The sequence below is a fragment of the Cavia porcellus genome, unplaced genomic scaffold (genome assembly GCF_034190915.1).
Source record: "Cavia porcellus strain 051 isolate PalLab524CR breed Dunkin Hartley unplaced genomic scaffold, mCavPor4.1 scaffold_5, whole genome shotgun sequence".
NCBI lineage: Eukaryota > Metazoa > Chordata > Mammalia > Rodentia > Caviidae > Cavia > Cavia porcellus.
The window spans coordinates 76,883,185-76,904,076 of NW_026947488.1; the positions used below are offsets into that span (position 1 = coordinate 76,883,185).

Genomic DNA, 20,892 nt, shown 5'->3' on the forward strand with positions numbered 1-20,892 from the left:
TAATAGATAAGTTTTTGCCTCTGAAATGATTTCTAAAATGATACTGTTTATGTACCCTGCTACAATATAATATGCATAGGCAGAAAGGTTTTGACTGTCTGACTTTCTGTGCCATGAAAGTACCTGGTATATACTTCCTACTCAGTAAATATTAGTTGAATAACTTAGTCATTTAATTAAAAATGATATGCTCACATTTGTTATTTTTTGTTAATAGTACTTTATTTCTTCCTAGTGTTTTAAAGGACAGTCACAGAACTTCATTGTCCTTTAAAAGATAACCTGTTTGATAAGTTATTGCTTTATAAGTAAATAGTATTTAAAACTAAAATTTTTTTGTTGTTATCCAAAAGAACATAGACTGAAATATGAGATACTGTGGCCTAGCTCAGCTTGGTAGACACAGGAATGGGGAGAAACAGACAGGGGCAGGAGATCATGAAGCAGGTAGAACACAGTGTTTCCTTGCACAAAATGTAGCCTGAGATTTCCACACCATTCTATACAGTAGTTCCTGTACAATGCCTTAGACACAGCCCTTAAGCATTTTCCAGAATGATTAGACAGAGTCAAACTGCCTTTATATATGTGCACGTTTCCTCTCAAAGGCCTGAGAAAAGTGCTCTGTCCAAGGACTGCACACTCTTTAGATTGCACAGAAGCCCTTCTACACCCACAATTTTGCTTGTTTTAGTTTCAGTTACCCTTCTTCAACCATGACCTGTAAACATTAATTGGAAAGCTCTAGAAATAACTAATTGTTAAGTTTTACACTACATGCTGTTCTGAGTGACATTCTGAAATCTCGCACTATTCCAGTGTCCCTCACTCCTTCTACTGTGTCCCCAATATTCACAGTTCATGCTTGTTACTTAGTTCTCGCCTCAGTTATCACACAGACTGTCACGATATGAAAGTCATTGTGGTAAGTAACTTTATTTTATTTCATAATGATCTCGAAGTGCAAGAGTTATGATGCAACTCAGATATCCTAAAGAAAATTCATGAAGTATTTTCAGTGAAAGGTGAAAACTGTCAATCTGAGATAAGAAAAAGCTCACATCTTAAGCTCGTTATGATCTATGGTAAGAACCGATCTTTTATCTGTGAAATTATAATGTAGGAAACAATTGTTGCTAGCTTTGCTATTTGTACCTTACGTTGCAAAATGTGTGCCCACAATGACTAAAGTGCTGAGTTAAGATGGAAAAAGAACTGAATTACACAGGACTGAGGATTCCAGCACCCACTTGGGGTCTTGGAATATATACCCCGTAGATCAAAGGGAACTACTGTATTTCAGAGTAAATGGTAATGTTACAGATGTTTGGCCAGTGTGAATTCTTCAGCAAATATTATAGTGTCAACTTCTGCAGAGGGTATAGCTGACAAGAGTGGAAAGATTTGAGCAATCATAAAAGGCTCCTTCCAATCATCTTTTACAAACAAGCAGTGTCCTCCACCTGCTTATCAGCACCCTAAGATCAGATATCATGAAAATACAGAACATGACAGATTTCTGGCTTGACTGTTATCGCAAAATTATGCTCACATCATATGATGTTTATTGTTGTTGCATGTGAACCAAGGTTAGCAGGATTTGATCATCAAGTATTTTGCCTGGCTGGTTCACTTGCATAGCTTTCATCATCCCAGGTTCCACTCTTACAGAAGACTTTCTGTTCCTCAGCACTGCCAAGCCCTGCCAGGTTCTGGCATGCACTGTTCCTTCTATCTTCACGCACTTGCTAACACATCCTCTTTCATCACTAACTGCACACCACTCAACAGCTCAGCAAGAACTGTATTGCTTCATGTTCTCTTAGGACCTTGCAATTTTCCTATTGAATCCTTTACCACCACTCACCATTAAAATGACTGTTTAGTTGTCTGTCTTCCTGCTTCGTATGGGATTCTCAGGAAAGATTGGGGACAGGAAAGGAAGGGCGTGAGTGGGGTAGATGGATATAGGCAGCTGACACGTTCAATTCTAAGATAATATTTTTGGACACTTTAATTTTAAACTTAAATGTTTCTTACAGCTGAGGAAGTTTTGTGGTAGCTGCTGGCCAGCAAGCAGTCTTGCTATTGCGATTACTACCTGGATTTCTGCAAGTATTGTCTTGGTTACTTGCTTTGTTTTGTTTTCCATTCTATCACAAGTATTATTAATAAACATATGTTATGTTTCCTACTTAAGTTGTTTGCTTTTATGAAGCTTATGTTGTTATTTGTTATTGAAATAAGAAAGTTATGGATATAGAAATGCATGGAAACGAAGCAGCAGGACATATATTTAGTATTTGTGAAATAAATGTTTATCAGAGAAATCTGTATGTTATAGACAAGCAATACCAAGGGTTTTATGGAATCAAACAATGGAAGATATCTCTCCTGAATAGAAGAATGCTACATTTGAATACTCTAATATTTGCAAAGCATTGCTTAATGCAGACCAAGCAAGGTGTGAGAAACTTTCAGATCTCTTGCAATAGAAGAAAATTCTTTGAAGCCCAAAGTTGATGTGACTTACTCATGGGTGTTGTAGTTCTATCAATAAGCTGTCCTAGGCTAAAGGAGAACACTTAGTTATTTAGAGATGATTAAAATATGCTAGCCCTAAAGAGTTATGTATATATAAATGATATCTATTTGAAAAAATACAGACAAGAATTCTACCCAAATGTTTGAACATACTAATGCCAGAGGTATTGAGTGGGTTGGTAGGCTCATTTGTACCCATCATCAAAATGGCTCTGTAACTGTGGCTATTACTGCAGCTTATTTTGTGTGTACTCACAAAATAGCTATAATCCTCTTTTGTTAATGCTGTGTTTAACAGAAGTTTCTGAGTAACTACTACGCTTCAGGCATCTATAGGGACTAAGGATAGATAAATTAGTCACAGGATAGCAACAAATATCTAATACTAGTTAATATAATAAAATTTCACCAACACAAGGGTGTATGAACTGCAAAAGTAGTGAAATCTGCTGCAGAGGGGCTGGGTGGAGGAGCAGCCAGATTTCCCGGCAGGGAAAATGTGGGCTGAGCAAAGCTAGCTGGCTGGCTGAGTAAATGCACATTAAACAGAGGGGAGGGGGAGGCACAGGGAACAGGAGTTGTGAGCTGGTGGAATAGTGTGGGGTGTCAGGAAGTAATTCATTTATTAGAGAGAAAGTGCTGTGTGTCCAGGGTGAGAGAAGGGGTAAAGGTGGAAAGGAAGAAGGTTGAGGATAGGATATGACCACACCCGGAGGACCAGGCATGTGAACAGAAGGACACAGGCTTGGTTCTCTAAGAGGTCAGCAGACTTCTAATATAATAGGCCAGGCAGTACACAATTTAAGCACTGTGGATTGCAGGTCTCAGACACAATTTCTTGGCTGTACCACTGTAGCACTAATGCAGGTATAAATAAATCATTGTCACTGAATTATTAGTGGGATTTCATTTTCTTCAACAAAATTACTCAGGGCTCTCAACTGCTGATAAAATACTTCCATATTTATTTTCCCATGTAGTTAGGATAAGATATAAATGATATAAGTAGATACCTGGTTTCTTCTGTATCCAGTCAGACAACCACTTTAAATGGCAGTCGCAGGTCCATGGGTTCCCATGCAGATAAAGGCTTTCTAGGTCAGGCATGTAAGAGACCACTTCTTGAGGAAGAGAGGTCAGGAAGTTATCTGACAAGTACAGGTACTTAATGAAAGATGTTTTAAATATCTGGAGGTAGCGCAAAGAGACAAACGTATCTGGATGGAGTTTAGTGAGCTGATTTCCTTCCAAATGTACCAGGCGGAGAGAGGTGAGTCCATAAAATACCTCTGGGTTGATAAACTCGATGTTATTGTGGTCCATATGTAACCGAGTTAGGCTCTTGAGACCATAAAAAATATCTCTCTGAAGTTTTCGGAGTTTATTATAGCTCATTTTTAAGACCTATGGATGAAAAACAAACAAACAAAAAACCATAAACACCTTTATTGTCAAAGAAATCCTTAGAAAAGGAGAAACACCTATATCAATAGTAAAACATAGTGAAGTTAATCTTAATGCAGTATGCACACGTTGTTAGGAGCCCAATTCTAACAAATTAGTTGCTAATTAAATAGGAGAAACTAGAACACTCACAAATATTTTTGATATTAAGGAACTGTTAAAATTATAATAATATTGTGACTATTTTTAAAAAGGTCCTTTAATTAATTAATTAATTTTATGGGCATCAGGGATTGAACTCATGATCCTGTGCTTGCCAGGCAAGCCCAAGATCCCTTAATATATATATATATATATATATATATATATATATATATATATATTATAAATGAAACATGATAGCTTGGGTTTGTTTGGAAATGATTCAGTGGAATGTCAAGCACAGTGGCAGGGGTAATGTGTATTGATAACTACTGAAGTGGACAATGATTTGCTGGAGGTCCTTATACTGTTCTCTTTACTTTTGTATAAGGCTGAAAATTCTCATAATCTAAAGCATTTTTTAAAAAACACTTCCAAAAAGTTTAAGACTTCTTGAACCTGAGTAGACAGAATATATATTGGCTTTGATTTTTAGATTTATAATAGAGTTGACATATAATTCACATGCCACAAAATTCACTTCTTTGAAATAATCCATTATCCTCTAATTTATTCACCAAATTGTACATCCATCCCCATTACATAAGGTTGGAAAATATTCACCACCCTCAAATAAAAACCAACAGTGATGAGTGGTAATTCACCAGTTTACATCCTGTTTCTATACATTTGCTTATCTGATATATTTAATATAAATGGAAATATAAATGCAAATATGTGGATTTTTGTGTGTGACATTTCTACTTAGAAAAATGTTTTAAGGTTCGTCTCTGTCACAACATGTATCAAGCTTTTATTCTTATTTATTACTGTGTAGCGTTCCATTTCATTCATAAGCCAGATGTTGTTCATTCATTCATCAGTTGGTGAACATCTGGTGTGTTTTCCACTTTTGGTGATTTTGAGTAATATGATTTTAAACTGAAACAAATCATTTTGATTATTTCAATATTCTCTAATGTCTCTTCCCTTTAGTAGTTGAACATAGTCATACTCCCATAAAGAAAAGACAAGAAATACTAGTAGAAACAATGATTTTTCATCATATTTTTCTGATTTTGTGTAAGGTGTCATTTGTCTTGAAGATACATTTTTGGAATATCAAGTGTCTAAGAAAGAAGGTTAAATTGGCAACCAAAAAGAGCTTTGGCCCAGTGTTACCTGGGTGTACAATATCAATCAATAGAAAGCCTGGTCAAGACAATGGCTGTGTAGAGAATGCCATGAAAGATATGTAATCTGCTCCTCAGAATATACACATATATTCCAAATCTAGGGCCTGATTTAAGTTAAATCAAAATAATTATTTAATATTCTGTATTACATTATTCCCTACTATGATTAAAACCTTCATTTGTAGCTGTACAATGATATTAAAAGGTTCCATGAATGCTATTTATAAGTGTATTATTGCCTTTATTACACTGTATCTATTTTATGAAGAGTTCTGTCAGACATTTCTTTCTGATTTAAAATCATAAATATTGCTTTTCGGAACAGTAGTGTGGTTTATTTTTATTTTTAAAAGTGCAGGAGATGTGAGTTAGAGTCTCCAAAGCCTCAAGTCCTACTTAGAGAGCAGACTTGAGTTTCTATGTAGACATTACCTTGTATTTCTCTTGTTCTTGCCCTTAGACTTGTTTTTAACTTTGAGTTTCTCACCTACTTGTGTGACTGTTCTCATAACATTTTATGCAGTAGTGGGAGTCCCTGTAACTTTAAACATTTTCAAGAACGCAGAGCACAAGCAAGTAAATCAAGTGACTCTGAAAAAAGAGAACAGTGTATTGACTTAGAGGAAGCTAACATCTAAGACAGTCAATATTTTTAAGGGATCACATACTGGTGTTAGATGCAGCCTTTTAGGATTAAATCCGAACGTTTAGCGAGCCCAGAGTATTGATATTTTCTTCTTCTTTTGTGCTTCCTTGGATCCAGAGATATGAGAAAAGTTGTCTCAGAATTTTCTCAGTTTTCTCAGAATTTTAATCCACCCCCACCAGAATCACCTGCAGCGCCTGTAGATCCGAGAAGGTCTTGTCCACAACTGTGTGAATGCCGTTACTGTGCAGCATGAGTAACTCCAGTTTATTCAGGCCAGAAAAGTCTGTTTCTGTCAGTCTAACCAAGCTGTTATACCTGAAACAAAAATGTCAGTCTAGGCACAAGCTGAAGTTCTAAGGTAACACATGCACACATGCATGCACACGCGCACACGCACACACACACACACACACACACACACAGACACACACACTCACACATATGCCTCTGATGCTTCTCTTGTTTTTCCTGTGCCCTAAAGAGTCATTCTAATGAATGACTCATTCATCAGATTTTGCTGAAGAACAGCTTTACCCTACCCAGTTCTTTCAGTCTGGGTTTCAGTCAGCCCCTCCACACTCCTGGAACTTACCTCATTCATTCTCATTTTCAAATATCTATGTGCATGCCGAGATTTCAGGCTGGATTGCCTTTGACCCCACCCTTGTCTATTTGTGAACATTAAGATCTATGCCCTGCTTTTATGACACTATTTGCTGATGCATTCACTAGTACTGAATTACTGGAATTCTGGTCTGGTTGTGATTATGAGCTTGGATACTTAAGTTTTGTGCTTCCTTGGATAAATCAGGAGTCTTTCTGTATCTCAGTTTCCCCAGTTATAAAGTGAAGATAACAGGACCAAGTCCAAAGTGTTATGAGGTTTAAATGAATGAATGAATATATATATATATATATATATATATATATATATATATATATATAGAGAGAGAGAGAGAGAGAGAGAGAGAGAGAGAGCCTAGCCCAATGCTAGGACATAGTGAGTACACGATGAATGTTGACCATTATTTTCCACTGTTGTTCCCAAGGCACCTTATATGCCCTGATACAGTTCCTATTAAATTGTGTGTCTGTCACTACAGCTTCCAGAGGTGAATAATGTCACTTATCATTGTGTCCTCAGTGCCAAACATTATCATTGACATAAAGATGTTTACTAGTGTCACATAAATACTTTTTCACAAGCTTTTAGAGTATAACTATCTTTTAGACATACTTAATTAGGCAAGCATTTTAAAAATAAGCCACTGATAACAATAGCTAACATTAATTGGGTGCTTACCATGTCCCAGCATTTATAAATCTCAAATGACCTTACAGGAGACAGAGTAGACTTTTCATATCTTTCATAGAAAGGACAAAAAATTCCAATTGCCCTGTCATTTCTTACAATATATCATAACATATTCCTCACTGGAGGTATATGATTTTCCAGTAAAACTTCCTATAGAAAAGCTTCTATAATCATTATCTTCCCAACCTGTCTAAAAGGAATTGAGACTTTGCACTTTATCTTAGGAACAGTTTACCAGAAAAAAATGTCCATGTTGTTCCCAACAGGCAAGCTCATTTTAGAAAAAAAAAAGAAAAAAGAAATAAAACAAAACAAAACAAAACAAAACAAAAAACGCTTGTGATTAATCTTCCAAAGTCACTGGCAGTTGAGAGACAAGGGACTAACATGATCTATCCCTCTGTGAGAGCGGGATCAGACTGGGCCCCACGCACCCTAAATTGATGCGCTCCACATCATGTGGGATGTTCTCTGGGATGGAGGTCAGGTACCGAAACGTGCAATGCACTTCTGTGGATATGTAGCAGGCACAGCGGCGAGGACAGGCCCTGCTCCCAGGGGTGGCCACCAGGCACACTGCAGTGAAGGAGACCAGCAAATAGCTGATTTCCCCTCCTTTCACTTTCATCCTGAAAAAAAAAAAATCACACTGTGGATTTATAAATAGTTCAAGCAAGGTTGCACTACATAGCAACTCTGGGAATCCAGGAGACCCATACTGTTAAAGGTCCTGAGAGACAACTGTTGTTCATACCTTTAGAGGCAAAATGTGGTCTTTAGAAAGCGTTAGTGTGTTCTGGCTTCACACTGAGCCTTATGATCAAGTGGGATATTTATTGCTGAGAAAATTTCTTCACAGCTTCTTAATGAAAAGCAGCAGTTTCCATCATGCAAGGATTTGTTAAAAGGGAAATGATGCACCATAATGAAGATATGTGATGACTGAAGTATATAAGGTTTAGTTTCCTATCATACAAGAATCCTATTAGATGGACTTTCCAAAAACATACAAATAATATATGTGTAACTTAGAATATAAGGAAAATTACAAATCAATTTGAAAGGGAAAAAACTAATCTCCTCTCATATAATCAGCATTTTGGTATATTCCTTTCCTTCCTTTTTATATATTATATGAATATAGGCATATATGTCTATATTTTTTCAAACAATTTTATAACATTTAATTTAATGTATAACATATGTTTTCTCATTTGATTAAATCTTCCTCAAAAACATTATTTTCAAAAACATTTTTAGAGTTCTAATAATTACTGGAAAGAAAAAGAAATCTCCTTCTAGTGTGTCTTCAAGTCCACGCCAAAAAAGACACACTGGACACTTCACTGCCAACTAATGACCACAAGCGGCAGTAACTGACCAGCTGGGAAGGCTTGAGGCTTGGACCTCAGGGTACTAGCTGTGCTGACCCCCTGGCTGGCATCATGTGGTCTGCTTTGGCTCTGCTTAGAAACACTCTTTGATTCTTTTGTTGGTCCCTTCTCCCTGTAATGACCCATCTGCCAACGGGGTGGGAGGGTATAACCAAGGAAGTAATGTTCATCTTGTTGGAAAAATGATATCTGTTACCCACATGTGAGGCAAGCCCAAGAATCCAAAGCTAATTTCCTGAAATTCAAAACACCCAGGATTGGAATAAAATCTTCGTTATGCTTTTCAATCAAAAGTGACCTGCATAATATGTAAAACTCAGTATTCCTTGCAACAGAATTGTGGATTCTTCTAGTAACCACCCTTTAGCTCTGAAGTATACTAGAAATAATACAGATGCTAAATTGCTTATATCTCCATATAGATACAAAGATGGAACCTGGAGTTTAGCCCGAATTAAAATGCAATAGAATATTAATCATGTAACTACTTTCATCACTGTGACCATTTTCTTTGCCTTTTTGGAGGCACATTGCCACATTATGATCAGACAGAGAAAGGAAGAAGCGTTGGAGCGATCATGTCTGTATTCAGCTGGAAAATAAAGGCCTTGTGTGTGCCCACATGTGAGCTACTTAAAAGGAAACCAGCAATTTGAGAACATATAGGTTTATTATATAAACCTAACTCTAAAAATAATCATAATGAAATAGGAACTGACAATACCTGAGTTCTTCTTTCTTGGTCCTGAATCCTCTTGTGACATGGGCAGAGAGAAAACTTCGCAGGAAATGGAAAATTGATTCCAAACCTGAGGAGGAGGGGAGTTCTGTGTTCCCAAAGTAAGCAACAGTTTATGATTTTTGGCTACCTCCCCGGGAGGCGCTTTTGTAACTGCAGGGCGCTGTTGTCAGAGTGACCCCTAAGTGTTCCTTTATTGTAATGATTGTCTTTGTTGTTGTTAGCTTTAAAATCACCCCCTGCCCCGCGCAGCCCTACAGTGTGCTTCCATTGGACTTTAAGTTAAGGCTTGAATATGATGATTATTGCCATCACTCCACCTTGTCCTTAGGACCCGGTAGTGTCTCCTATTGTCCTTCTTGGACAATCGTGTCGCGATCGCATCCGCGTCCACCCTCAGGATCCTCGTGCTAACCGCTCTCTCCCCCGCGTGTCTCCTGCCTGGCATCCAGATTGCAGAAGTGACTGTCTGGCTCGTGGTCCCCTGCGTGCTCCCCTGACCTCCAGCCCTGCTCCGGCCTCCCAGGTCCCCCAGCTCCGGGGCGGCTCCCCTTCCCGCGCCAAGCCCCTGGCCGCTGGCTGCTGGCCCTCCCCAGGGCAGGGTCGGCGGCTCCGCTCACCTCTAGCCCGGTGACCAAGGCTCGCGCGGCCAGCGGACCCGGCTGGGCTGCAGCGGTGCAGACAGCTCAGACCCGGGCAGGCGGGCGGGCGGGAAGGCGGGGCGGCCGAGCAGAGGATGCTCAGCCCCCCTGAGATCTGCTGGAGCAAGGAAGGGCTGCATGGACGCCTTCATTCTTGCTTCCTGGCGACTTTGAAATTCCAGGACCCCGCACCGCATCCCTGCTGAGTGGTGGGCAGCTTCAGTGGCTGCAGTCCATTTCCCCCGTGCTCTCGGCCACCTGGTGATAGGCGGGACTTTGGGGTTAAGAGATGACTTTAATCCCCGAGAATGTCCTGGGTCTGAGGTCCAAAGGGCCATTTGAAAGCTGAGGATTATAATCGTGATTTACGCAGATTAAATGTTCTGTTTAGCCCTATTGGAGAAACACTTCCCCCTTTTAAATAAGTTTTATTTTTGATCAAGTTTATTGACGCAGTTTAGATATTTTAAAATATACACAATGATCACATTCATCACAGGGAGTTTGTGCCTGTGCATGATATATCTTAGCTCCTCTTTTTCCCCCTCCCATTCCCCTCCCCCTCTCTTCAACTCGTCCCTTTTTTAGCCAGCCTTTGTTTCAATTTGATTCTCCTTTTACCATTTTTTCTCCCCATCCCCCTTTCCCTTTGAACAACTATATATTTTGGTTCCTACTTACACTTTCAGTTTCTCACACCAGAGAAACAGTGCACTATGTATACACGTGTGTTCAATGTATTTCACCTAACAGTATGATCTTAAGCTGCGTCTATCTACCTAAGAATGTCGCAAGTGTAGCTTTCTTTATGACAGAGTAGTACTCCATTGTATAAAAAGTCTGTGTCTTTTTTTAAATCCATTCCTCGGTTGATGAGCATTTGGGTTGTTTCCAAAATTTAGCTTTATAAACTGTGCTGCTATAAACATGGGTGTGTGTATTTCACTGTATGATGCTTTTAATTCTTATGGGAAGAATCCAAGAAGGGAAACAGCTGAATCAAATGGGACCTCTAGTTTCAGTGTTTTGAGGAATCTGTAAACTGATTTGCATAGTAACTACACCAGTCTACACTCCTACCAGAGTAGAGAAGGGTTCCTTTGCCCTCATAGCCTTGAAGGTGTTATTGGTTAGTTTCTTGATGATAGCCATTATTTTTGGAGATGAAATCTCAGTGTTGCTTTGATCTGCATCTGGTGAATGACCAGTGATTTTGAGCATTTTGTTGCATGTATTTAAAGGACACAACATGAAATTATGGGATACATGTAGTTGGTAAGATTATTATTACGGTGAAGTAAATCATCAGATCCATTGTTTCACATTTATTTTTTGTGGCAAAAACAGCAAGAAACTAAAAGTTACTTTTTGAATTTAAGATACTGAGAATTGAGCCTAGGGCCTTCACAGGGACGCCGTGAGCTACATCTTTCCTTTCTCCCCCCCTTCCCTGCCCTCCCTTCTCTTTGCTTCTCCTCCCTTCTTCTCCCCTCTCTCCTCTTTCCCCTCCCCTCCTCTCCTTTCTTTCCCTCTCCTCCCTTCCTTCTCTTTGCCAAGTTGCCCAAACCTCTCAGAGCGCTTGGATTGCAAGAATGTGCCCCCAGGTCCAGCTAACGTCTACTTTTTATACAGCAGTTCCAAGGACAGTGCAGTTTTACTGCTTGTAGTTCTCAGGTACGTTCAATCTCTAAACTCCTTCATGCTCCACGGCCACTACTTGGTGTCCTCTGACCTTTGTCTCCTCTCATTTTCGATGTCACTCTAATTCTCTTTCTGTGTATATTTCACTTTAAAAAAAGATTATACACATCAGTGAGATGTGATTGTTTTCCTATGTCTGGTTTATTTCACTTGATATAATGCTCTCTAGAGTCTTTCTTGTTGCAAAGGGCAGAATTTTCTCTTTAAAGGATTAATATTATTTGTATACACACGTGTGTGCACACACACAGCCTCAGAGAAATCCCTCTTATGAAAGAGATGATCAGATCAGAGAAGCTGGGTGTAAATACCACTATATCTGCTTGGACTGTGTTCCCCTTCCTCATCTCTAGCCCCAATACCCGGGACAGAGCTGCCTCCAGAATTATCCCGGTTAACACAACCACATGAGGTAGCTCTTGCAATTCTAGACAAGACTTCCTATATATTCATTCATAAGCATTGAGATAATGTAGCTAAAATGACTGCTTCATTCGCTCTAGTAGCATTGCATCTGACTTTTGTTGAGAATTTGGAATTAGTGCTATAGTATAGTATAGTATTTGGAAGCACTGCTTCTTAAGATTCTTTCCTGACACCATCAACTTCAATATCACTCTGGGCTTTCATACAACGAATACTCACTTCTTTGGAAGTGGTAGGAGTGGGCTCATTGTGTTAAGCCTTCTGTGATTCTGATATACTTAAAGCTTGAGAATTGCTGGTTTGGGGAAATAACTTCTTTTAATGAGAATACTTATATTTATGGAAGGTTTTCTCTGGGACAAATATTACAAGCATTTTACAAGTACTAACTCATGTCTAGCTCACAACCTTGAATGAAAAAATTCATTTCGTTCCCATTTTATAGGCAAGGTACATAAAGGAAAGTGACTTACTCAGGGCAGGGAACTTTTAAGAAGTCTAAGGTGATTCAAACTCAGGCAATCTGACCCTAACATTTGAATGTTTAGCCCCAAAGCTGTGGCTGTCTCTCGTAGCTACACACTGGTAATACGCCATTTCCAATGGCTAAGCATTTGAGTGATGTATACTTACATTAGGCAAGTCAGTTTCCAGGGCGAATGCATACAGCCAGTTAGAGGTAAGACAAGAAAATGAACTTATATCCACAGAGGCCAAAAGATTCCTAAAGTTAAAAATTCACATGTAATGTCTGAAGTGGGATGCTTGCTTTCAGAAACGATGTATTTGTGAGTTCTTGGCATCCACAGTTTGTCTTTCCGCAAAGTTCTTTCTTAAATCAACCTCCTGGCTTTGTATATTTTAGTCAATTTCTGACCATAATCTTGACTTCTGGACCTCAACTCAGATCAACCCAGTAGGACAACTGCAATGTGATGTACTCCATATTTTCTTCAGGTGGTTGTCCAGCATCATTTTATTGCTATCAGTTTCAAAGAAAACTCTTGTCAGGAATATTTACTTGTCTTAACAACTTTTATGAAAAGAATTCCTAAACTTACAGAGGAATTTCTTCCAGAATTATTAGGAATCAAAAAATCATGTTGCCATCTCTTCTAGCTCAATTGGCCCTACTTGTTGATATTATATCAACAATTGCTTTTATATTTAGAACATTATGTGTACTGAGCCCTTTATAAGAGTGTTTAATTCCAGAAGTATTTTAATGACATAGATGCTTAAATCATAACTTTTCTTTGGAGGAGGGTGAGATCACTGAGGATAAAAGATAATGAATAATTCAGAGCCAGAATACAATACTGAATTAATTTTAAAACTGTAAGGACTACAGACTCTTAAATTCTACATTTTCTAGCCTTTTACCATTTCTGTTTGCAATTATACTACTCTAATATTAGAAGTCCATTGCTTAGTAGTTTCAGCATTCTCTTCACTAATTATATCTAAAATGCTGATTGTTTCACATATTCTTACTGCTTAGAAACCATTTTCACCTTTGAATATGACCTATTCTTATGTCATAAAAAATGTGTGACGTTAAATGCTGTTTCATAGAGGAAGAAACTGAACTTGATTGACCTTGTGATTTGCCAAGGTCTCAGAGAGGCACAAGGACTTCACATTAATCAAAACGCCTAAATCTGTTTTTCCTGCACTGTGGTCTTTTACCTACTGTTTCAGGATATTTGCCACCTGAGTTACCACTTCGTATAGTTTGCCCATTATTCTTTACATCATCTTACTCTCTTTTTTATTAATGGTTTCCTATAGTGGTGTTGATACATTGACAAGTCTATATTTTTCTAGTACACATAATAATACATGTACATCTTATTCCTATTAATGTTTCCTACAGAAATTTTTTTGTCCTCCCTCATCTCTCCATCACTGACACTATTTGTTGTCTTTTCTGGTATTTGCATGCTTTTTACATTCATCTGTTATTCTTAATGTATCACCTATACCATCATTCATTCCATTCTTAAAATCAGAGTATTTAATGCCAAATCTAAGCAGTTAAATATCATATATTTATTGATGATCATAACTATATATATATATATATACATATATATATATATACACATATACATATAATGGAATCTCACCAATTTCCATGGATACTGGGACTGGAGTAGATTAAAGTGGGGATCACATGTAGACACAGATAGTGATCCAAGCTCATAATGATCAAATAGATACAGTGGACAAGAGTAGGAAATAGAAGTGTGGAGGATAATCCTACTGACTTTGATATGTAAATGCTATGTGTTGCTTTTGCAGAAGGTACTACATAAAAGGCCACCATTTATGGAAGTTTTTAGAATTCACCATTTCTTGCACATGGGTAAGAACAAATGCATCTAAGAGATCTGAGAACTTTTCACTTTCTCTGAGGAAACTGTCAGAAGTTGCCCAAAGGTAAATATCCTATGTGTGAAGAGGTGATGGCACAACATACTTAGGATTTCGTGAGCATTTTCTAAGAGCAAAGGCAGTGCAGGCTGGAGTTTAAGTATGTGGATAGTACACTATTGTGAACCACCCTAGAGGGTGAATTTAGAAGAAGAACAACTATCAGGTGGTATCTTAGGTCAGCCATTAGGGTAGAGTGAAGGACTCCAAAGCCAGAATTATGTGAGGAACTTACAGAGTCTGGGTAGGCCATCAGCCACAGTATAAAGCTTTCCACACTGCTGAGGCATTGGAGGGTAGTGAGTTTTAGAGTAGAACACTTTTATTTTCCTGACACATATGGTAGGGATTTTGGATAAAGTGCAGAGAATAACATCTTTGTAAGATAATGTATTTCAAAATTATTTCCTCAAGGCCAACACTCTTTTTGTTTGCTTATTCCATCTAGTCTTCTCTTTTTATCTCAGTTTATGTTTTTGGTTTGATTCTGTATTTTATCAGAACCTTGCCACTCTTTGCTGAAACCAAAATAAATTATTTTTCAAAACTAGTCTCCCTGATGGTAGAAAAAAGTAACACACTCCAACTTTATGTGTCCTTATACTGTATATATAAAGTGCTGCATTTTCTGATATGTTGTAAATTAGGTATAGCTAGGGTAATGAAACAATTTTTTAATGAGTTGGGTGTCTTGGGATATTTAAGATTTTCATATACATTATAGTTCATTTTACTTTTATTCTTCATTGTGAAAATCACTGAATATGGTTGTAAACACAGTAGACATTTCTGTCTTCAAATAAGCTCCAGATATTTCTTAGAAAGTTGTAAGAAAACAAAGTTTTATGTGGAAAAAAAATCAATAAAAGATGAGATTCCAAAAGACCTCAATCATCATAGAGATGTTATTTTGTTTTTCACTTCCACTAACAGAAACATTAATCAATGCACACTGGGAAAAAACCAGGGAAAAAGTAAAGGGAAGTCTATGCTTTTAGAACAGGGGTTAGCAACCTGTTTCTGCAAGCATCAGAGAATGAATATGTTAGGGTTTGAGAGCCACATGGTCTCTAACACAAGTACTCAACTCTGCCTTTCATTGATGGTGACTATATAACTATATAGTAGTAAATGACTAAGATAGTTGTATTCTAATTCAAATTTTTTAGGGTTACTAAAATTTGAATTTTATATGATTTACATATATCATGAAAGTCTTTGGATTATTTTATTCAATCATTTAAAGAAATAAAAATTCTAATCTTTTGTTTATTTTTTTTGATACTGGGAATCGAACTCACAGTCTCACACTTGTCAGGCAGGCGCTTGTGCTGTTGAGCTAAATCTTCAGTCCTATTCTAATCTTTTAGAACATACAAAAATAGTAATTTGTCAGTAAATTGGCTTTGATCATAGTTTACTTACTGTGTCTTTTGTTATGGATTTGAACACTGGATTTTGTCACATTAAACTTTATTCTCCAAGTCAGAAACAAAAGAGAACTGAGTGAGGATTTTCACTTACTTTAAAAATCAAAAGATAACTGGCCAAACATGCTTTAAGAGATTTATCTTCACTAGTCAAAATTCACTTTCTAGTGAGACCAGAGATATTTTGTAATTTGGAGGTTCTTTGTGCAACTTTCTATGACAGTCTTCTTGGAATATCACTGTGACATATTCCAGTATTGACAAAATTCTAACAGTGCTGACAGGATTCCTACTTAGATAGATTTAAAACTCTGAATTCCACAAGCAAATGACTTTATATTCCTGGAATATAAGAAGAAAATTTACTCCTGACCATTGTGAAGGGACTTAATCAAATTCGAATCTGCTGTGAGAATAAATCATCTTGCATTTGAAAAGAATGACAAATCCTAAAAGATAAAAGCACAAACAGGACCCACCCTAAGGGATTTAAAAAGTATAATATGGGAAACATATGTTATGATGACAGCTTTGGGTAAGGTAAAATAAAGGTTTTTCATGATAAGTTGATGTATGCTCAGAGAACATTAACTTAAATCAAAAGCATCAAGATTAAGATGATAATATATTCATAATAGGTATTTTAATTCCTATGAAACTCCCAACACTGCATTCTCAATCAAATCTCTTCTTGTTTTACGTGGCTTTTTTGTTTTTGATCTGTACTCTTCAATCCTTTTACGGTGCTTTTTGTTAACAGTAAATCTGATCATTTATAAATGTGATCAATAAGTATTTTACAGCATCATTTTAGTTTGATGATTTTTTTAAATAAAAAAGAACAAAAATGATGACAATTTCAAAATAACATAATAGGAGATTAACTATGTTTATATATTGCATATTGTTATCTTCAAAGTAGTTGCTCAGATTGCAAGATATAGGCATGAAAAAAAAAGATCATTTTTTAAATGCCAATCCTAATTTGAGTTAGGGAAATCATGACTACAAATGTATAAGAGCAGAACTTTTGCAAATCAAGTAATACAGACGAAAGAAATCCCAGGTATAAGAATTGAAAGAATTGAAAAGTCTGAGTTGAAAGAATTTGCATATATCACCTTGTTTTTCTGTATGTAAATTAAATAATATATGGAAAGTGGAAAGTGAGTAATTCGTGAACTAAAATAGATTCACTTCAGTTCTGAGTAAGAAAAATCACTGGAAAGTTTGAATGACTCCTACATGTATTAAACCCGAATTTTCCAAAAAAAAAAATATGTGAATAGAGAAAGTTTCAGATGCCTTTTAATTAAGTTTACTTTCCACTCTTTTTTTGGCTTAATCCATTTTATTGTCCATAAAAGACATGTCACTGAGTCAAACTAGCACCAGCCACTCACTATTTTAAACTAAATTCTCGACTTAAACAGTAACAGGATACTATAAAAATGACTTACCTCAGAGATGGAATAATTCACCAACTAATCAAAGAAAACCTCCAAACAATTCTGTTTTGTATTTGACATGAAGATTAAAGTTTAATGTGCCACAGAAAATCAGGGTCCAGATGGCAAAGAACAAAATGGGAAGGTCTAGATATAAAAAAGGCGTAGGTAAATTATGACCCAAGACATATTCCTGTAAATTTACCATTTTTGTATGAGTCATAATGTATTTTTAAATGGTTGAATAAAACAATCAAAAGAAGAATATTTTGTGATACATTGAAATCTTATGAAATTCAAATTTGAGTGTTTATAAATAAATTTTACTGGAATATATCCATCTTAGTCATTTACTATTATTTAGCAGCTTTCTCTATAAAGGCAGAATTGAGTGCTTGTGACTGTATGACCCTGAAAGCCTAGCACATTTATTTCTACACCATTTTTTTCTTTCCTGGAGACAAGCCAGGAATGTGCCCTGACTCCAGACTCAAAACCATAGCTATTTCCCGGTCCCCTAAGCTGTTGAGGTGCATCTCACAATAACAGGTCTCCACTTGGTTGGGGAACTGCATCCACTTGCACTTTGAAAAACACTCAAATGGCTCAGGTTTCAAGGGTTATGGTAGTTTTGCAAGATCCTTACTGTAGAAACCTAGGTTCACGGGTATTCTGAGTACCTGTGCCCTGGATCCCAATGCCATTTGCAGCTGCTTATGTGTCTTGTCAGATGCCGACACGGAGAGAGCCCTTCAGCTGAGAATCTTCACCAAAGGGGGAAAAAATTATCAGGATCCCTAGCCTTTGACCTAATAGCCTATATAGCCACTGTCACTGCCACAAACTCCTGTAACCTAGGCAACTGAGGTAATGACAGTCATTGCTAGCACTGATTATAACTGATGAAACCATGGAAAATACACCACTGTCCTTGCCTGGAAAGAAAGGTTCTTCACCAGCACCTGGAAGCCTATTTGCAGGTGAGAGATTTCCCTAAGGTCATTCAGGAGTGTTTGGGTGAGGTGGCGGCACCACTAGATGCACAAACATCAAAATAGGCACACAAAAAGCATACAGGAGTAGGGAATGCAGCGGCTCACCAGAAACTGATGCATAAAATAACAGAAATTTATAAATCATTTGAAAGCAATTAAAAATAATAATTTTAAAGAAACAGTGAGATAGATAATTCAATGAAATGAAGAAAAGAAGTCAATAAATATATGGATATCATAAAAATAGAAATCACGAACCTGAAGGATTCAAGAAATAAAATATATATAAATATAACCAAGAGCTTAAATTGTATGCTATTACAAGCACAATAAAGAATCTGTGATGTGAAGGTGGGTCTTTTGAGCTGAAAAACAAACAAACAAACAATGAAAAAGAGTAAAAACAACCTAAAAGATTCACAGGAAACCATTAAGTGAAAAAATATTCATACTGTTTGGGTTCTAAAAATAATGACAGACATGGACATAGAAAGTTTATTTAATGAAATAATAACTAAAACTTCCCAAGGTCTGAAGGGAACGTAAATATTCAGATCCATATAGCCCAAAGAGTCCTTTAGGTTTATCACAAATCCTAATCACTGCATCCAATGTAAAAAAGTTAGAGATAGCTAACACTAGAAAGCAACAGGAGAAAACAGCAAGTCACAGCAATGAGAATTCTCTTTAGACTATCAGCAGAAGGCCAGGAGAAAATGGGATGATATGTCCATTTTGGGGAAAGAATATTACCAAAGAATATTACACACAGCAAAGCTATTCTTCAGAAGTGAAGGACAAATAAGTCTTTTCCAGGCCAGCAAAAGTTTAGAGAATTCATTATTACTACATGTGCCTTACATAAATGCTTAAGGGGTTTTTCAATTGGCATGAAAATTGATAATTATAACAAAAATTTTATATATATATATATATGAAAGTATAAAATTCATTGCTAGAGGTAAATACGTAGTCAAACCCAGAATATGCCAATACTATTATGGTGTCCTGTATCTCTAGCATAAAGGAAAAATTCCAAAGGGTAAAAAAGACCTAAGTTAATTAAACTGTTAAAGAATATACAATATAAAAAATGTGAATTGTTATGTCCAGAACTTGTGTGGGCAGAAGTCTGGAGCTTTGAATGTAACAGGAAGTGGATTTTTTAAAATAGGAAGTGAATTGTTTAAAATAGTAGATTGCATCTACAATATGTATTATAGAAGTTGCATGATAACCACAACACAAAAACTACAACAGATTTACAGATTATAAGGAGAAAGGAACCAAAGCTTAGCACCACAGAAAATTATCAAATTGTGGTCAGACAACGAGATGAAGAAAGGAGATACAAAACAACCAAAGGACAATTAGCAAATATCAGGAGTAAGCTCTTACCTACGAATAATAATCTTAAATACACATAGATAAAATTCTCCAAGCCAAAGACAGAATAAATGAATGGACTGAAAAGAAAAGATTCAACCATATGCTGCCCAAAATAGACCAATCCAGGCTATCAGGACACACACAGTCTGAAACTGAGAGGATGGAAATTACTGCATGAACATAGCAACCAGGAGTAGAGAAGTGGATATACTTACCTCTGACAGTGGTGTAAAACTGTCACAAGTGAAAAACTGTCACAGAAGATGAAGAACATCATTATTTAATGGTAAAGGTATCAATTCATAAAGAAGATAGTATAATTTCATATACACAAAATATTATAACACTTAGATATGTAAAACAATACCAAGAGTCATAGGAAAAACAGAAAATAACACATAACAGGTGTGGCTTCAATATCCCACTTTCAACAATGAATATCCCTATCAGAGACAAAATTAATAAGGAAATATGGAACTTAAAATGTTTTTTAGACCAAGTGGATCTAACAGACATATACCAAACCTTCTATACAAAAAGGAGAAAAATATACTTCCTTTTCTACTACACATGGATCATTCTCCTAGATAAATCGTGTTAGGCCACAGAAAAAAGCTTAACAAATTAAAGAACATTGAAATCACATCTAATATTTTTTCTGACTACAACTTGAACTTAGTAGTCAAAGAAGTCTTGGAAAACTCACAAATATGTAGAATCTTTTAAAAAATGCTCCTGAACAACCAATGAGTCAACAGATCAAAAGGTAAACTTTAAAATATCATGAAATAAATGACAATGGAAATACAATATATCAAAATAAATTGGATACAGCAAAAGCGGTTCTAAGATAAGTTAATAGCAATAAGCATCTCTGGTTCTTTAAAAAGAAGAAAGTTGCCAAGTAAATAGTTTCACTTCATGCTTCAAGGAAGAAAAAAGCAGATTAAATCCAAAATTAGCAAGAGAAAGGAAATCACAAGCATCAGAAGTAAATGTAGAACAGAAAAACTGTAGAAAAAATTGAGATGCTAAACAGATTTG

The 20,892-nt window shown here is 36.6% G+C and overlaps 1 protein-coding gene across 1 annotated transcript in view; it reads right to left on the reverse strand.

Annotated features, from left to right (window-relative positions):
- Igsf10 (immunoglobulin superfamily member 10) overlaps positions 1-10,157 on the reverse strand; it is a 29,339-nt gene extending 19,182 nt beyond the window's left edge. The window contains exons 1-5 of the mRNA XM_003476292.4: positions 10,003-10,157; positions 9,368-9,452; positions 7,684-7,878; positions 6,120-6,249; positions 3,558-3,948 (exon numbers count right to left, since the gene is read on the reverse strand). Coding sequence (XP_003476340.2) covers positions 3,558-3,948; positions 6,120-6,249; positions 7,684-7,877 — 715 coding nt within the window. The 5' untranslated portion in view covers position 7,878; positions 9,368-9,452; positions 10,003-10,157. The remainder of the gene's footprint in view (positions 1-3,557; positions 3,949-6,119; positions 6,250-7,683; positions 7,879-9,367; positions 9,453-10,002) is intronic.
- Between the last annotated feature and the right edge of the window lie 10,735 nt (positions 10,158-20,892).